Raw genomic sequence first — 19,702 nt, 5'->3', positions numbered from 1 at the left:
GAACATAGCACATGGCAAGACATTTTTTTCTTGGCTTTTGGCTTGCAGGTATCCATGCAAAAAACTCTGGCCAAATCCTACTTGAGTTTGTTTGCCTTTGAGTACTTTCCTCCCCATCCTGCAATTTGAACAGCGACAGTGTCACAGAGCACAGATGCTGAACTTTCACAGAGATTGGCATTTCTGAGGAAAAGGGAAATTGTATGAGAAAACTGAATAAAGGAAAAGACAAGAGCAAGCAGACCAGGCTTCCTACTCTCTTTGCAGACCTACCAGAAAAAACACTCTGCCCCATTCACTGCTTCCCTTCTGTTGATCTCGTGTTCATCTTCACACAAGTTGATAGTACTTCTGTGAGTCAAAAAAAAGCAGTTTTGACAAAACTGGCTTGCTGAAGTATTAAGAGAAGAGATAAGTAAGTAGACAGTAGTAAAGAAAGAAGAACACATTAACTTCAAACACACAATAAAAACAAACCCAAAACCCATAAAATTAGCAATTTAAAAAATACAGCCAGATGTGTGTGCCAGATTTATTAGATTACAGCCTCTCTGGGGCAGGGACCATGCAAGACAAGGTGCTTATTCAGGGCTCAAGTACAAGCTTGCCATCAGCTGAGGCTGCCTTTGGACATGACCTCATTGTAAAAACATTATCCTCAATCACAGTGGTCCTTGAAAACTGCCTCCTAGCTAGTTGATTGTTATTACAGATTTCACAGTAGCTATTAGGTGTATTTGCATCTGTGTCTTTAAAATCATGAGTGAGAGAGAAAGAGATACCTGGGGAGTTGCGGGGGGGAGAAATAAAAAACCATGTCTGAACAGATGATCTTTACAGTTCCCTCCTCCTGCTGCTAGAAGCTTCCCACTCAGCTTCTGCTCCTATTTGTTCATCTTTCTCTGGCAAGAACTACTCTGAACTGTGTTAATTTTCTTTTTTGTGGGTTAATGTTGGGTAACGTGCTTGCAATTGCCCACAACTAATAGATTTCCAGTGATTGACTTTACTGCGCTCCTGGCAGTAAGAAAAGCATATTTCTTGAACCAGGATCATTTAAAAGGGATTCTAGAAAGTACCTTCAGACATTTCATGGCTTCATTTATACAGCTACTTCCTTGGTTCTATGCAGGATTTTGAGCAGGAGGACAGAATCTTCAAAGGGAGGTCACTATCCTCTAGAATATTAAGTTAGAACCATTTCAAGAGTTTGAACAAAGCATGAAGCATGACCTTTTATTCATTTATTTATTTAAGGCTAAACTTGGCAGATATGAGACTATTCAACTGTAGTTAGACAGCCATGATCTCAGCCTCTGGCTGTGCAAAGACATCTTAAATCTGTAGGTTCTGTGCAGATCCAGGGGATTTTTGCCAAAAAGTCTCCTGAATAAAAATTAAATATTCCTTCATGTTAAGCTTTACAATTTTCTTTTCTTCCTATCCTAGCCTGTTATAATGCCAAATTAAAAATATATAATGCTTTAGGATTAGCACTGCTTATACTGCAGTTTCGCAGCCAAAAATGACTGCTATAATTCTTTAATGATTTCAAAAAGGTTAAGTGCCACCTATCTTCTGCCTTTAAAAACCAGTGAGGCACAGCCTTTTCCCAATTACTGTCCAGTTACCTGGGAGTAAGAAGGGAACAAGACATAGTCCTGCCAAGGAAAATCTTGGGAGCACCCAATGCCTTTTTCAGGTACCATGATCAGAACCTAATGCAATCCACATGACCTGACTCAAAACCCTACATGGGCCACAGCACCATCTCCTGGAATCAGAAGTTTCACTGCAAGAAAATGCTGCAGTTCATCAAGTAATGTGAAGAGAATCAAGCAAAAGAAACAAAAAAATCCACCAGCATTTCCAAAACGCTGTAGGCAAGGGGCTGGAGTTAACGAATGCAAAAATTGGCCTGCACAACATTCCTCATGTTTCCAAGAAATTACTGAAGTTCTTAAGAAGTCAAGGAAGATCAATGAAGAAGAGAGAACAGTCCTCAGCTCACTCCACACAATTGAGGACACTCTTCATGCTCTGCAGGCACGTAAACCTATTATAGTTATCTCTTCCCAGATAAGACTTCCCACAATGCAGCTCTGGGAACCTGTGTTAGGTTGGCCCTTGAAAGAGGCTAGAAATACACATGCATTCTTATATAGATGGCACAAAAGAGCTGAAAAACAGTAGGAAGACCACTGATTAAATAATTTTTATACAGCCTCTAGGTGTGAATGCTCCTGGTCCCACTTATAGCCAGGTAACAAAAAGTTGAAGCCCACCTGTAGTCATTAGCTTTTTTCCCCGAAGACAGCTGGAGAGCTTGCATGGACTAAACTTTGTTAAAACAGAGATGTACCATCTGAACTTACTAATTTGCAATCTTTAGTTCCAAAACATAACATTAGAAAGTGATTAACAACATACAGGGCAGATCTGCAAAGCCTTAATAATAATTATTACATAAGTCAATGTTGGCTGTATCTATACTAAAGGAAGTATAACAGAAAAAAATGCAGGTGAATAAACAGTAAAAGGGGAAAATAAATCATTCTTAGCATGGGCAAAGCCTAGAAAGGCATCCCAATTGCATATAGAACAGTCAGATATGTTACTCTAACCTAGCAGCTACGTAAGACTAAAACAAAGGCATAATCATGACCATGAGAAAAGAGCTATTTGTTTTAACTATTATTTTATAGTGCTATCATATATGACTCCTCCACCTCTTATCCATATTGTATTGGTTTTAACTTTCCCGTATTATATCTGGGCCCAACATGAACTGAAAAACAATGTCAGAATCAATCCATTACCAGCTACCCCCTCAACTCTAATACAGTACTCAAGTAAAACACAGTTTGAGTGGCTTTTATAAAGCTTGACACCTGAAATACAGCTCATTCCATATGTGATTAGACATACTAGGAATGGACTTAGGAGCACAAGCTCAATTGCCCAATGTGCGGGCACACCTTAAATATCAACATTTTTAGCCATCACACTGGGACTGAAGTGATAAACGCACAAACCATCTGGTATTCTAGCCCATCACACCCAGACAGCTTCTCTCTTCTCCTCCAGCATAAAGCCACAACTGTTGCTCATTGAGTTGCCAAGCTTTCTACATTATCATTAGTAACTTAAAAACAGGATTATGCTCAAATAGTACAGAAACTTTAGGGCCACAGGCTGAAAACACTTAATGACTTCATTAATGAACAAGTGCTTTATTAGAGATTAGAGTCTCTACTCTTGTGTATTAACAATAAAATGCCTTTAAAAAATAAATAAATCTGCATTTTCATGTCACTTGCCTTTTGCACTTCTCCTTCCTTCCCTCATAGAAGCACTGGACTCAGATATGTTCAGAAACCATCCAAGGTGATATCATCAATATAACTCATCCTCCTGTCAACACAGAGTGATTAGGTAAATGTGAACACTATAACAGAGGACCAGGACTCTTCCTCACACATATCATGGTAAGGGTAGATGCACTTTCCTTTGCTGACCAGGAACAGGGAAGCAACTTCATTTATTTGTTTGTAGAAGGAGGAAAATGGCTATGAAAAACCCAACAGAAACAATGCAATGCATTCCTAGTAAATCCAGGAGATTCACACATATTTTCATTCTACCAGAAGTTAAAGGATACCTGAAAAGCTTTTACATTTTTTGTTTCACTTCTTCTATAATTCTCTCACCTTTATGCTGCCCTCCCTATTTAGCTTCTTCTTCAAGTGTGAGGAGGCGTCCCAAATCAAGGGTCTTCTTCCTCTGTCAGCCAGGGTTCTCCATTTCCCAGGCAGTACCTGACCGATCAGGGGAGCACCTGAGGCCAGCTGAGGACCAGGTTCTCCAAAGACTAGTCCTAGTCCTTTCTGGAAGGCCACACAGACTCATCGTGTAGTCAGGAGGACCTCTTCATTGAAGGCCATTTTCAGAGCTGCCCTTTTCCCATTGCCTCTCTAGGCAGAGAGAGAAAGCAACAACCAGGCATGGACACAGCCAACTGCACAACTTGATTCCATTTAACAACAGCTGCTACATTGAGTTAACACTTCCTAGTACACTGGAGTATCACCATCTGTGGACTGGGGCTAGCCAGGATGGACATTCCCTCACACAGATGGAAATGAGACTACAGCAACCATCATCATGAGAGCTACTCTGCAATCTTATGGAACCCAAAGCAGAGCCTCATACAATTATCACAAAGCTTCAAGATAGGTTTGTCCTTGAAATTCTGGTTATTTAACCAAAGCACCATTTTTAATAGCTACTCAGGAGACTTCTTCACTGCTTTTTTTTTTCTGAAATTACGATTCCTGTCTCACTGGGTGTTTTTATAGCCTTACCATTCATGTTACATGACCAGCATAGCTGAAATATCTAAGTGCCCACAAATAATTAAAAAGTCATCTCCACTTCTTAAATGTTTGGATAAATTTATTTATAGGGCAAGTTGGCAATTCCCCCATAAGTCATACCTTCCAACCAAAGCAACTACGTCAGGTACTTAAAATATCACCCCTTTCCATATGGCTCTGCCTCTCATGGCAGCTGGGATAGCTTTTTTCCCCTAGGATGCAGGTAGTGACCTCAAGACTTACTAGCAGCAGCTAAAGACCAAGCTGTACCAGGCAGTACTGCACTGCTGGGCAGAAAAGGCCCCGTCTACATGGAAACACCAACTCAGCATAATGCTCAAGCATTGGCCTTTGTATTTTACTTCAAACAAGGCTCATAAACTTACAATGAGGCACACACTAGTACAACCTCTCTAAAACAAGTGGGAAAAGAAAAGCTTCTCAACAGTCTTTATGACACAGTGGATGGGAAGACATGTCAGCAGCAAGGTCTGAGGAAGGTATTTTTTCCAGAGAGCGCTTACAACACTGTTCCAACAACAGCACATATACTTGTCCCCAGTCTCTCTTCCCAAACATTTTAAATTCTCCTTAGCTTTACATTTTTCCACCATTCTCGTTTTGCAGCTTCACATCAATTCAAGTAAGTTGATAAAACTGTCATATTTTTCAGCATATTAAATCTGATCCTCTGAAAAAGATAGATCCCGTAGATGGTTCATAGCATCTGGAAGACAGATACTTCACTGTCTCAGAAGTAAGAGCTTAAAAAAAAAAAAAAATTAAACACATAAATTATCAGTAAATCAGCTTTGGAAAGCCCGGTTTCTTTTCTATTAACAAAATACTTAATAAGCTGTTGATGCAATTCCTTAGTCTTTTTTTTTTTTTTTTTTTTTTTTTCTGGTGACAGAAACTTCTTCCTATGAATGGAGTCGAAAGGATCATTTCCTTCTGTGTTATTACAGTATTGGCACAAAACCCAAGCCATACAATAATTCCCTTCCCTTTCTCATGCCCTCACAAACACATAAGCCTCTGTCACTAAACACCTTAACTCTGATTAGACAGATCTTCCAGAGTATGATCCAGAGAAGGCTTGCTTGTTTCAGGGATCAGAAGCTAAGTGGAAAGAAAAGAATGGTTAGGACACAGAGGATGGACAAAAGTAATTATGTGAGAAACTGAAGTTACAAATCATACACACAAGTTAAGAACTGCCTAGGGAAGAACTGCTTCGCTTTTCTACCTGCATCAGAGAAACATGAATATCAACTAGAGTGTTCAGAGCTATAAGGAATCATGGTATTCACTTGCTTAACAAAACAAAAAATGGAATAAATACTCTAGCTAATTGTATTGGGAAGACAGTATTTGGAAAACTCTAATTCAGAAGTTGGGTGCAACTCTGATTGTCATTATATCGATGTAAGCCTTCAATAACATGACAGAACCTGGTTTCCTGTGTCTGATGATCCCCAATTAAGATTTAATAATAATCAGAACTTAATACCAAATATCAAGACAAATGTGAATGATAAGCAGTCACACAAATCATCAAGTGTTAGTCAGAGAGAATAGTTAAGTATAAACTGCTTCCCTTGTTAATTACTAGGGAAGTATCCCTTGCATAGAAGTTACCCTCAAGAGGCCTTTGATTAATAATAGCTAAGACCATCAAAATCTAGAAAACATTTTTTTATGCACATAATTAACTTCTATGTAAATGGTCAGTACCATTGAAATAATTAAAAAAAGTAATCACATCTTAAAAGTTACTTGTGGGCAGACAGGAGTTCAACTTTGTCTCTGGAAGAGTTTTGCAACAACTCTCTCTTTAGAGACCAGTTTTGTAAAGCACAGAAAACTCTCAACTATAACATATTTGTGACAACAGAGACCGTTTGAACAACTGGACCACAGGGGAAGTGGGAGAAATGCATTTATTTATCTTCATACAAAATGCACTATGAGAAAGAGCAGTCCAATGAGAATTTACAGATTACTACTTCCTTAAATCGATCATGCTCAAAAATCTCTGCAAGAAAATTTCCAAAATGCTGAATTGCACTCTATTCAGAAAAAGCTGGAAAATTGTGAGCAGCATTACTGTATAATTTAGGCACAAGATCATATTGCATTTGGTCCTGAGAACTGTCCATATTTTATTTGTTTATTTTTAAACCAACACCCTCCGATTTCACATCTTCTACACTAGCTTTCAACACATTCATAGAAAAAAGTAATTCACAGAAAGAGGACCCTTCTTCAGTTTTTTTGTGCTACAATTTTGAGCAAAAGGGTTATTCCAGAAGGGAAGTCCTCTGCTTCAAATTCAGCTGAAAAATATCTTTGTCACTTGACTTGCACTGAAGCCTGAAAGATCTGGTCAAAAGTCAGGAGTCATCTGCTGAAATACAGCCGTCTACATTCATGCTAGATGTTTGGACTACTTTTATATTCAATTGGCAGAAACAGCACTTCTCAGATCTGATTCTGCTGACTAAATGTAGACTTCCACTTCAGGAAGAGATGAATTGATCCCTAGAAATGTTCTGCTTCCTGACTATAAAGGGAGTGCAGAGAGGTGAGTTTTAACAGACAAATCCCACCTCCTCCATGCTGGGTATCACACTGAACAGCCTATCTCATTTCTCCTCTAGGATCTTGTCAGCCTTGCTGGAATTCCTGCCACTTTAATTGGTACAAAGAAACCAATGTGGTTACCCTAAGCTTCATGGACAATCAAGGTAAAGAAAGGAGCACCTCTGAGAAGCAATTCAGCACAAGTAAGAACTTGAATTCTCCCCAAAAGATGCCACTGTGTCTTTGGAGATTATGGGAATGAGCCTCATGAGCCTCCCCGTTAATAAGGTGAAGCATTGAAGTGACTTGAATCAGACAGAGAGGTTCAGGCTGTTGGTGCTGAGAAGATGGGAGATACAGAGAAGCCTCATCCCTTATCTCCTCTCCACACCAGTGAGGCTGAAACATATGGCATCAGACCGCACAATAAAAGGCAAGGTTACAGTATGGATTACAGAGTCCTTCATAAAATACTTCGAAGGAGAATAAAAACAAAGCCACACCAAGGAAGTTTGAAAAATCTGTATTGTGGCCTACATAGTGTCTATCCACCCACAACTTCACCAAGTGAGGATAAACAAGAGCTGAATGAAACTCTGCAAGTGCGCACTTCAGTTGGCCAAATATCCAGCACAGCCTAGAGCAGCTAAGTATTAGTCTCCACTCTCTTAATATTTAAAAACAGAAGTGCAGACCCTCAAAAGGGTCTGAGACTCCTCTGTTAGCAACACCTGCTCTCACCTGACCAGGTAACATAGAAGAATACGATGGCAGACTTGCATCCAGGCTCTCACTCATTCATGCTTCTGTCACTGAAAGAAGTCACCTCGTTAGCTGAGGACAGCTGGGCTTCTGCATTCAGCTTCTGCAGGAATACAGGATTTGGCAGCCTCCAGAAATCTGAGCTCTCTGTTTTTTCTTCCCTTGGTTTTTCTTATGTCCAGTTCGCCTTCCCTGGCTCCCTGCTCCCAATGCATACACATTTTAACACTAAACCCCAGTTGTTACATGGTTTCTCCATACTTCCAGGCAAACTGTACACACCTGCCCTCCAAATTGAGCAAGTATGCCAGAGGTAGTAAACCTGCTGTAAGACCACAATGCTTCATAGTAAAATGCTTTTTTATTAAGCCTAATAAAAAAAAAAAAACCCTTCCCATCTCATGCCTTAAGAAAGTCTCACACCCACCATCTTACACAAAAATACATTCCCTACAAGACTGTGATACATTGCACACTCTTAATGGTTTCTACAGTTACATAGGCACAGACAATGTAATTAACAAGCAACATTCCTTCTTGTAAAATAGGAGGAAGAAAATAAACAGAATAGAAGTTCACAAAAATATATTTAAGCTCAGAAATAAAACTACGGGGTTTTTTGTCTAATTTCATTATTTACTACAATAGAAAAGACAAAACCCTGGATTATCTACATGCAAAGCACAAGTTTTCAGTCTGTCTAATTTACAAAATACATTGTGTCCCCTTATGAGAAAAATGATACCTAATTTACTCCCTTTAAATACACATCAATACTTTATCAAGTATTTTTTCACTCTCCATTTCATTTGTTTTGTGTATACTGAAATCAAAAAAAAGAACAATCCTGTGTTAAAGTTATATTATGTTTTCTGTTTCTTGTTACATAACCAGATGTGTTACAGAAAATATTATTGTGGAGTTAAAAAAAAATTTTAAAAAAAATTCTTACCAGGCAAGCATCACTGCATCACAATAACAAGAAAGGTGCTTCTACACCCACTACTGGCATATATTTAAATTAAAATTACATGTAATCTATACCAAACTTTCTGAATGCTGAATCTCTGCTGAATACCCTTTCTGTATTTAACCTCCTCTATTGATGACAAAGAGGTAAGATTTTCCAGATTAGTAACAGCAAAATTCCACATTGCAAAAACATTGAATGCTGTCATGCATATAAAGTCATTCACAGGGTCTGAAAATATCCCTCCCATGTCAAGATTAGTCTTAAGCAGAGAAATGGCAAGACAATATAAACATGTTATTTTCTTGTGGGAGAGCCAAGCAATTAACAACCAACATAAACCCTAAACCATATCTTTTGAGAGAAATGGTGAATTTCTGTGCTCATTTCTAATGAAACCAGAAGAACACACCAACCACTGTGCTGGAAATATTTCCTTGCAAAAGCAGACACATTCATGGTGGTAAGGGAATTTCACGATGTGGGTGATTTGTGACATTAGGATCTTTCACATCATTTACTAAAAGGGCCACAGACTCCATGTTGGAAAACACACTCATGCTATCCCTCCCTGCTTGGTGTACACCTGCCCAGGCAAAAACACCACGTTTCTGAATTCGAGCATGCACAGAGACACACTCACACCATCTCTGAACCCACCACACACCCACCATCTCCCACCACAGCCACTCACAACAGCCTGAAACACTCCTCTGAATCCAACCAGTATTTTCATCTCCTCCCTGCATTACAGCCACAAGCCCAAAGCCCTGTAGCTCAGCTTGGTTCATCTAGGCCCACTCTGTTAAAATAAACACAAAGGAAGGGAACCCACTGGGCTGGCTGAACAACAAGAAATTCGGCTGCAGAACTCCCTCACACTTGTGTGCACAGCTGATTTTACACCATGCGGCTACTACGGTCATATTATTTTGTCAAAAAGTGCGGAACAGCTTTCACCACAAATACCTGGAGCTTGAAAATTACAGCAAAACCAACTTTAGCTGGTGCAAAGTGTGCCACAAGAGCGGCGGGCGTTTGAAGCCCCAGCATGATGCAACTGAAGTCCTACCAGGGACGGGGGCTTGCTGGAAGAAACTGGACCCACGCAAAGCCACAGCGTATGTTCGGTGCCTATGGCTCATTCGCTGCCCCAGCTAGGAGCACACCGCAAACCCATCTACGCAAGCCACAAATCAATGAGGCACCGTGGCTGTGCCCATGCCAGTGACAAACTGCAGTGGGGAAGGGGAAACTGGACTGCTTGGCAGAGCTGCCATTCCCCTCGGCCACCCTCCCACGGCCCCTTCCCCCGTCCACGAGTTCGGTGCGGCAGCGGTGGAGCAGCCCCGCAGCTCGGCTCCCGGCGGTGGGAGCGGCCCGGCCTGAGCGCCCGAGTCACCCCAGGATGGGTGGGCTGCAGGAGGCCGGCCGGGCCCGTCCCTGCGCTGGGCTGCCGGCCGCCAGCCGCCCGGCCACCTGCAGGCCTCCGCCGCCCTACCTTGCTCCTCGCCGGCCCCAAAGCAGGCTCTGGGGTCCTCGGGGGGCAGCGGGGCTCCGCCGCCCTCCAGGGCTTTGCGTTTCTTCGACATCTGGTCGGTGTTTGGGAGTTGAGTTTCTCCTCTCTCTCTCTCTCTCCGGGGAGATGAGTGTACGTAGAGAGAGAGGGAGAGTGTGAGGGAGAGAGACACAGGGAGGGAGAGAGAGAGATTGAAAGAAATCGCTGCTTAAAGAGAGGGGAAGAGACTTTGGAGTGGCTGGAGAGCAAGTAGGAGGCAGGGACTAAGTGGAGAAATCCTACAAATCACAATCCCATCAATTCAGCCCCACGTCTAGAGGGGCTGTTGAGGTCTCTCCCTTCCTTGCTCATTCATCTGAGTGTGTGAGTGAAAATTAAAGATAGAGGTAATAGTCCTCTGCTGCTTTTCCAAATGTTAGCAGGTGGTGCTTTTTTTTTTCCTTTTTATGGGGGGGGGGGGGGGGGAGGTGCGGGGGGTGAGGAAGGAGGGAGCTGATTGATATTATTTTCCTCTGCTGGGATTCCTTCTGGTTAAAAAAAAAAATGGGGCGGGGGGGGGATGTAAAAGCTGAATGGATGGGGGGGGGGGGGAGTTGGAAGTGGGGTGGTAGCGTGTGGAGAGCGGGGGGAATGTAGGGATTAAAAAGAAAACCAGCAGCAGAGGAGGAGGGATGAGAAGAGCCTGCAGGTGCAGGGAGGCAAAATTCCCTGCAGGGGTCATGTGCTCCGGGAGCCGGAGATCCTCGGCTCCCCGGAGGCTGCCGGCGGGCAGGGGCGGCTCGGCGGGGGCTGCGGCCACCCCGCCCGGCACCTGCGGGAGCGGGGCTGCGGAGCGCCGCAACCGGCTGGCAGCGGGCACCGGGAACTCGCACCTCGCAAACTCCGCCGCGGAGTCAGTACCCCCGCAGCCGGGCTTTCTCGCTCCCTTTGTAACCCTTTCGGCTCTGGGAACAAGATGTGCCCCTCCCCTGGGGCCCCGCCGCCCCCGACCTGCCCCCTTTACAGGCGGATTTCAAAGCTTGCTAGAGGGTATTTGTTAGCGGGGGTGGGGGGGAGGAGGGGGAGAGGACACAACTTACCCCCAAACTATGCACAAGCTCGTCTCTGCTTTCCCCTTCAGATCAACTTTAAAGAGCAGATTCTCAGTCAGTCCGAGAGGCAAACAGGCAGGGGAGGAGAGGGGAAATTGTTTAGGAATAGCTGCTGCCAAGTGGGTGAAGTTCAGGGCACAATCCTGGCTCTTCCACGCTCCAGCAGCCCAGCATCTTCCCGGGGTCTGGAGAACAAGGTGTTCAACAAGTCTTCCTTGTTACCCGAAATTGATTGATGATGGCTTTCCCGCCGGGCTGTATTTAACAAAACGATGCAGAGAGCTACTCTGACGAGCAGGAAATTTTAGAGGAGCTTGCAGTATAGCTGCGGTTTTAATTTATCTGTCTCTCTCTATACATACGTACTTACACACATACACATGCACACCTGTGTATGTGTGTATGTATATATAAATAAAAATATATAACTCTATCAATACAACGTTGGGTCCACAGGATCTTAGAAAAGCTTGCCTGCCGGCTGCGTGGAAGTTAAAGAGTTTTTCTTAAGCAAAAGGGGCTGATGCTTGGACACATCTCACGTCCAACAGGAGGCAATGACGTCTGTAGCTTCATTGCTATAACAGCACCAAGGCTGCAATTGCCATTCACTGAAATGATAAGGGGCGCTCAGACGTAAGCAGTCTGGACCTCTAGCAAGAGACTGAAGCGAAGATGATTCTTCCCCTCCCAAAACAAATAATAATGCTAAAAACACACCTAAGGAAAGACACGGGGAAACAGGGAAAGGAATCTAGGTTTTGCAGTCACACGCTTCTGCAACATGATCCTCTAGCACCAAAAACATTTATTTTTTGCAGCTGACTAGACTTTGGGAAATTTCAATATATTATGATTATTCGGGTGGGGGGAGGGGAGGAATTTTTTTTCCCCCTTAATTATTTCTGTCTCTCTTCAAGCAGGCATTGATGAAAGCTGGGTGGTATAAATGCCCTCCCCCCATCTTTCCAAATATATTTCCCCTCGGGTACATGCTGAAGTGTTTATGGTGTATGGTTAGATCTTCTTTAGTAGCAATTTCTTGCTGTTTAGGGTGCAAGGATTTTTTTAATTTCTTTTTTTCCTGAACACTGGAAGGCACTTAGAAAGAAATGAGAATTTAGAGACCCCGATGCGAAGCAGGGGGCTCCTCCTCGCGCGGGGTCCCAGTCTCGCAGTGTGAGCTTGCACGGCGTGCGGGGAGCGCCGCCGAGCGCTGCCGAGCCAGGGGAGGGGGCGGCGGGCGGGCGGCGCTGCCGGGCGCGGGGGCGGCCGCACCTCGGGGCTGCCAATCCCCGCGGGGGCGGCGGCGCTTCCCCTGAGCCAGCCCTGCCCTGGGAATGGGAGCGCGGGTGCCGCAGGAGCTCCCCGGGGGCAGCGGGCGCCGGCACCGCGCCCGGCCCCGCCGCGGGGGAGGCAGCGCCGCGCCCGCCCGCGCCGGCCCACGCGTGTCCGCGCCGCGCCGCAGCCGGGCGGGGACGACAGCGGGCAGCCCCTGCCCCGCGCCCCGCCGGAGAAGAGGCCGGGCGTGACACGGGAGGTCCTGGGGGATCGCGATCCAGCCGCGTGCCTTCGTTCCCGCACCGAGCCGTACGGGGACTGCGGTGCCGGGTGGCTGCGGCGCCATCCGCACTCAGCTAGTGAGGCCGGGGTCATTGTGTGAGGTGCCCCCTGAGTGCTGCTGTCTGCTCTCTGCGTCCCCAGCCCCACACTTGCTGTCCAGATTTTTCCTTCTGCGTCCCCTCAAAGGGCAGGGCTTGTTTGGTCTCCAGATGATTTCAAGCAGTAGGTGGCTGGCTACTTGCCCAAACCATTGAGCCATTCTTGCTAGAGCAATTGTAGATACCGGTGATGTAAGTGGTATCGCTGCAAGCCCAAGTCAGGTTCGCTAGCTGCTGAAAGCACCTACGAGGTACCGGGTTCTTTCTCTTTTCCAAGTTTATTTTGGTGAGAAGCAAAAGGCAGCAAACTGGAGTGACAAGCGGAGAGAGGAGGCATAAAGACTCTTGCTAGCATGGACGTTAATTTTGGTACCTGTGGTGGCCCTTGAGATATCTTCTATGACAATCGCCCACACAAAGCTTCGGTGAGATTGGATGCATAGTAAAGGAGGAGATTTTCATATCATTAGCAGGAAATGCTTGCTTTCTTACACAGTCTGGTTTAGCAAGGTGTTTATTTCTGTGTATCATTTTTAGAGGTTTTGGTGACCTAGTAGCACATCCCGTCAGCAAGACACTCAGAAAATTTACAGAGTCCAGAATTGTACATATTTGTCAAGTTTTGGGGGAAATCCTATGTGATGTTCTATTTCATTTCATCTTAAGTACTACATTGCTAAATGGATTTTTTCCCCACCCATTCAGCACACAGAGTTCACAATATATCTATCACAAAATAAGATGTATTATTCTGCATCTGTGTTTTAGGAAGTTCCCATCAAAATCTGCCTTTTCACAGGAGTTTCCACTAAATTGTTCAGCCTGATGACACATCATATTTTCATTATAGTATCATAGAATCAGGGATGGAATAGATCATCTCCTGGGGGGAGGGTATGGGGTGAACAAGATAAATCCACAAACAATAATCTCTGAGGTTGTATCCAGCCAAGCTACGTCTAACTAATCCCTTTGGGATTTTATTCCATCCTCTCTATTAGATGTTACCAAAGAAAAGCTTTCCATGCAGTCACTTCTAGCACTTGTTTTAAAAATTTCTTTGCACTACAAAGAAAACACTACTACAAGATGAGAATCACTGCCTTTTCCTTAGTTAAAAGACTTTGACATAGAGAATCACTAGGGTTAGAAAAGATCTCCAAGATCATCAAGTCAAGCCTTTGACAAATACCACCATGCTCACTAAAACCATGTCACAAAGTGCCATATGTACAACAGGAAAGAAGGAGGAAGAAATAAAGGGAATGCGGTACCAGTTTCCATGTTCTATACCAAGTCTGGGTTTCTACACTCACAATCTAGAAGAGATTGTGCACTTTGAATCATTTTGGGATAGCCTTAGAGGGAAACAAAATAATGGGGGAGGATGGCATGTTGCTGGTGGACTGGCATGGCCCGGAGTAGAAAAGCAAAGACTTCTGGGGTGGAGATAGTGTAGCAGCATGTGGACATCCGCATTTTTAAGATAGTACCACTTTGAAATAATTTACCAGTTGTTTGGTGTTTCATGGTGCATGACCATTACTTACCAGTTTTTTGTGGGTTTTTTGGTTGGTTTTTTTTTGGGTTTTTTTTTTTTTTTTTTTTTTTTTTTTTTTTTTTGTAATATGTAAGAATTCTAGAAATAATGATTCCCACTTCCAGAGGAATGCTCCCTTCCTTCCCTTCCTGGCACTGTGATTACCTATCACACAGGTAGGTCTCAAGGAAAAATGCCTAATAATGTACATGAGAGCTTTGATATTAGTTAATTTTTAATGCCCTGAGAAACAATTAATTTCTATGCTATTACTTAATAATTTCTATGCTACCCACTTTCAGTGACTGGAGTAACTTTATTTGGATAAAATTACATTAACTGTTTCTCGTGGTGGGTTTATATCACCAAACTGAAGTAAGTGGCATTCAGTATACTGATGCCCAAAGTCTTTTCACTAGATGAGAAGAAGGTCCTCATCTAAAATGTTTGAAGGCAAATAGGAATCTATACATCACATTCTGTCATCCCTCCCTTTGAGTTTTCAGAATTCAGCCATGGGATCTGGATTTAAGTTACACGGTTGTACAAAGAGATAGACTAGAAGTATTTTCAGGTTTCTTGATTTAGACTTGGGTGTTTGCCTCACGTGAGTCAAGAATTGAAAGCATCAGGCAAAACACCCTCAATAAATATAACTCAGTTTGCAAACACTCTACTTTTTGCTTTATTTTTTAAAGCATTGCTAGCCTAGCCTGTCAGTCATGTTCACAAAGGACCATTCATTATGGTTTTCACTGACTAGTCAATCTGAACGCAGCATATTTCAAAGATACACTAAATTTAGACTTTAGGGACATAGAAATAGCAACTGGTCAATATAAACACACCTCTGTACAATACATATTGTACAGACTCAGCAAATAACCGAACCCAATGGTCATAAAGACCAAGGGAGATGTCATAATGCAAGTTTGCTTTTTCTTACTTTTCTTCTCGTATGGCTGATTCAGTTAAGAACTGTTTGGCCCAAAAATACTTAACAAGTACATAACAAACAGCACAATGAGAGAGTAAGTTCACTTTCTTGCAGCTATACTATCATTTCTCCCAAATAGTTTGGAATTTTTTTCTTCATTTGTATTTAAGAGTATATTATGTATTTATAACACAACATTTCAGAAATTGAAGACATTTGTATCATTGACGCCTATTTCTTGCAAAAGCTCTTTCCCCACACAAAGCTGGTTTTTGGTGTGTCCCTGAACTCTGACTACACCCCTGCACTTCTTGACAGAATCCTTAGCATTTGGGTTTGTCTTCAAAGTGATTTGCTAGCATGAGCTAATGTATCCTTACAACACCCAGAACAGCTCATGTACTTTATTATCTTCATTTTATAAGTTGGGAAACAGCAGCAGAGAGGTGAAGAGTCTATTCTATTGTCTTTATTTGCATTTGATTAGAGCCTTAATCCCTGGATAGTTCCACTGCTTTCAGTGGGAATTCTTGCATAGTAAGATACTATTTGATAGGACTGAAAATCACATTGTCTTTTCCTTAGTGATTTGAGCAAGCCCATGGAGAAAGTTTAAGTGCAGGTTTAGAGTTGAAATATCTTTCTCAAATAAACACTCTTTTGTTTCATCCACTTTCCCAATTTAAAAACAAAACCCAGAACTTATCACCATATCTGTCATTTTTCCACCGCCCAAGCTAATTTGCAGCAGTAATAATGATCAAGTAGCCCCACTGTACTGACATTACATACAGTACAAGTTGACATATAACACAAAGAGAACTCACAGGACTGATGCAGTTCCCAGTTTCTTATGCTATGAAAATGACCACCTTTTTGATCTCCTAATTTAACAATTCAAAGGAAGGGGGTGAAAAGCACATCTCTTATAGAAAAGTTTTATATGAAATTCAGCCCAGGAGGAAGGTAGTACTAAGGCAGTTTCAAGATACAAAGCCATGTCTCTGTTTGGGTTTTTTAATGCTGTTTTTTCAGCATGAAATGTGTACTCTAATTTCACATTTTTCTTTTTATTCTCACACACAGATAAAAATACATTTTTTTAGAAAGGTCTTGCTAAATTTCCTCTTTTAAGTTAGATGGAACTGAGTGTTTTCACTTTCCAGGATCAAGTTATTTTGTCCACATTTCCTTCCAACTTCTGCAAAGACCTCATATTTATTCACCATACATGGCCGCCAAGTCCTGAACTCTGTCTCCTCATAAACCTTAGCTATCATTGTGTTGTAGCCTTTTTAATTGTAAAAGTATAGTGACTTCTTTGAGCTGTTTACAGTTTTCAGAGCTGTGAATTTGTTGACTGGATTTTCACATACCTCTCTGTTGAGAAGAATGGAAATGTTCAGGGCAGCAGCTATTTAAGTAAGAGGAAACTGTACAGAAACTTCCCACCTCCTGTTGGCAGCAGCTCTGATTCTCCAGTACCTTTCCTCCCCTTCGCTGCCTCTTCTCCATCTCTTGATCCTCTACTTCTGTTGCAGGAATTCCACAAATCCCTTGCTTCTGGGAAATACTATCCAACATCTCCTACCCAGTAGAGGAAGCACGTACCTGCTTTGTCAGCGTCTGTGACTTCAATGTGATGAAACTGTAATTAAGTTTCATTTTGTAAAAGACACTCTGGGTCATTCCACTGAAATGTTTCTAGCTTCCCCAGAATCTAGCCCCCCTAGACTCTAGCCCATCGTCAGAAGGTCGGTACTGAGAGTTTCAATGATGGGGGTATGTGGAACACTCCATGCTTGAAAAATAATTTGTAGTACCTTAGGTAACTAAAAGGGCTGGAATAGTAGAAAACTGTCTGCAAAGTTCTCTGGTCCTCAAACACCGCCACACTAAGCTGTGGCCCTGCTGCTTTCCATCACGCTCTCTACACAGATCCAAGGCCTGTCTTTCTTTCTTCATTTATTTTATTTACTTCTATAGCCCTCTTCCTTGTAGCCTTCTTTACAGCTCAAAATCTCTATGACAAGACACAGAGGCCCCTGCCAGACCCCTGGGGGCTGCTGGCAGGTCTGTGATAGGAAAGGAGCTGCCAGCACAGGGCTCTGTCACCTTCTCCTGGCAGCGCAGCATCAGGCTGGGAGGCAGACCAGGGAAGCCTCCCTGGGCAGTGAAGAACAGCCCAGACCTGCAGAGCTGCACTGGGGTTAGCAGGAGGGTACACCAAGGTGGTTTACCTGCTCTGCCTCCCCACTTTGTCTGGCCTGCATATTTTGTCTCTTGTACTCAAATGTTTCAAGCAGTGAGGTCTCAAATTCATCTGGGTAAAACCCATGTTTGATTACATATAATTTCTATAGGAACCAGCAGAAGCATCTGAGAATCAGGTTATCCTTGGTTTTCAGTTAAAAAAAAAAAAAAGCAAACTTCAAGACTGTGGTGGGATGACAATATTTTAGCCAAAATAGGTAGTTCCAGTGTTGGAAAATTACACAATTTCCTCTTACTGTTCATTCTGCTTTTAAGCTATATCATCTCAATAGTCCCAGTGTTTCACAAGAGTTATACTTTTAAACCCCCAACCAGTGTCCAAGCTACAGGTTTTTTGTTTCTTCACAATACTCTGTGAAAAATAGAGAAAAAAAATCAATTCTAACTGCATGTTTCTGCAAGATAAGCTCCACTCTATATTTTCAATGATTTTTAACCCTTTATTTAAGGAATTCAGAATAAAGCCAAATTCTTTGAGAAACATGCAACTCCTATTAGGAATGCTATTCTATAGCAAATCTACCCTTATGGTTTTGTCTCTCAAAAGATAATTGACAGCATTTCTGTATACTGCATACACTTGGTAGCAGAAAGGAAAAACAAAAAAGTTGCATACTAGCAAAATACACTGTAAATTTAAAGAAGGTACAACAAAATATTTATAGTCTTTAAGAGGCAATTCACTAACCATACACAATTTTTTTTTCCTTTTGATTCAACAGCACTAGTTTTTTCTACCCCTTTTTCTAATATAAATCAGGATCAACTGCATCTACTCCCAGAAAGTACAAAACTAGTATAACTGAGAAAACGAAGGATCTGACTCCTGAGATTCAAATCTGTCAGTGGAGACAGCTCTGCCAGACGTGCTCTAAAACTACTGTACATGAGAGAAGAGGGCAAGTTAGGCTAAGCAACCTGGTCTGATCACTCTGCTTTGGTTTGGAGCAGGAGTTTGGCTGAGGCCCCTCCTCACCTGAACCTCTAATTCTGCTTTGTAGGTTCTTTTCACTTTCATCTTCACTAGTGAATTTAATGAGAACTGATTCAGACTTTTCAAAACACACAGGGGTGTTTGGGATGGTTTTTGTATTGGAAATATTTTTTTCAACAAAACATTACCCCCTCAATTCTTTCTGCATGACCATTGAAGCTCACTACAACTGTTTGAAAGAACTTTTACACTAGTATCCACTTCACTACTTGAAACTGCGTAAAAGTGAAAAGGTAAGGCAGAAAGAGCAAAAACCACCACTACTCATATTCATAACTGTAAAAAATGTTCCAGAAAATTTCTGAAATAAAAGCGTCATAAAAACCTTCAGCATTCCTCATTTCTTCAAGAACAGAAATTTGGCTTTCACTAGTGTAGTAGAACACAGGACAGAGACCTTTTTGGGGAGAACACAGAGGAGGAAAGAAGGGATTTTCCTCTTCCACAAGTGTTAATCTATACATTTGACCAAAAAAAACCCCAGATTGCTCTGATGATTATGGGAGTATGATCAGGTGACATGGGCTCATGCTCCTATGCATGCCTTGCCTACATGAGGGAAAAGTAACATACTTCATGATTTGACACTGGCTAGCACACTGACACCAGCAGCCACCTTCTCAGTTTCCTGTCAGATTCTGACACTGTATTGGCCTAAACTCTTCTGGTCCTGAAGACAAATCATGGAATCATAGAAGGTCTTGTACTGGAAGGGGCCTTACAGATCGTCCCGTTCCAATCCCCCTGCACTGGGCGGAGACATCTCTCACTAGATCAGGTTGTTCGGAACTCCATCCAACTTGACCTCAAACACTTCCAGGAACAGGGCATCAACAGCTTCTCTGGTCAACCTGTACAACTGCCCCACCACCCTCACAGTAAAGCTTTTTTCCCTAATATCTAATCTAAACCTTCTCTAGGTGGAAGCCAGTCTGCCTTGTTCTCTCAACACACGCCTTTCTAACAAGTCCCCCTGTCTTATAGATTCCTTT

General features: G+C 42.6%; 1 protein-coding gene across 2 annotated transcripts in view; it reads right to left on the bottom strand.

Moving 5' to 3' along the window:
• PDE10A (phosphodiesterase 10A) overlaps positions 1–11,847 on the bottom strand; it is a 341,642-nt gene extending 329,795 nt beyond the window's left edge. The window contains exon 1 of one of the 2 annotated variants that reach the window (XM_072926053.1): positions 11,293–11,847. Coding sequence is in view for 1 of the 2 variants with exons in the window: in XM_030268402.4 (XP_030124262.1) it covers positions 10,196–10,286 (91 nt within the window). In the remaining variant the exon portion in view is untranslated. Of the gene's footprint in view, positions 1–10,195; positions 10,481–11,292 lie in introns of those variants that run through there. The other variant, XM_030268402.4, reaches the window with a different exon arrangement.
• Between the last annotated feature and the right edge of the window lie 7,855 nt (positions 11,848–19,702).

Source organism: Taeniopygia guttata, chromosome 3 (assembly GCF_048771995.1).
Source record: "Taeniopygia guttata chromosome 3, bTaeGut7.mat, whole genome shotgun sequence".
NCBI lineage: Eukaryota > Metazoa > Chordata > Aves > Passeriformes > Estrildidae > Taeniopygia > Taeniopygia guttata.
The sequence above is the reverse complement of the archived record's forward strand: the minus strand, read 5'-3'. Positions and strand labels throughout refer to the sequence as shown.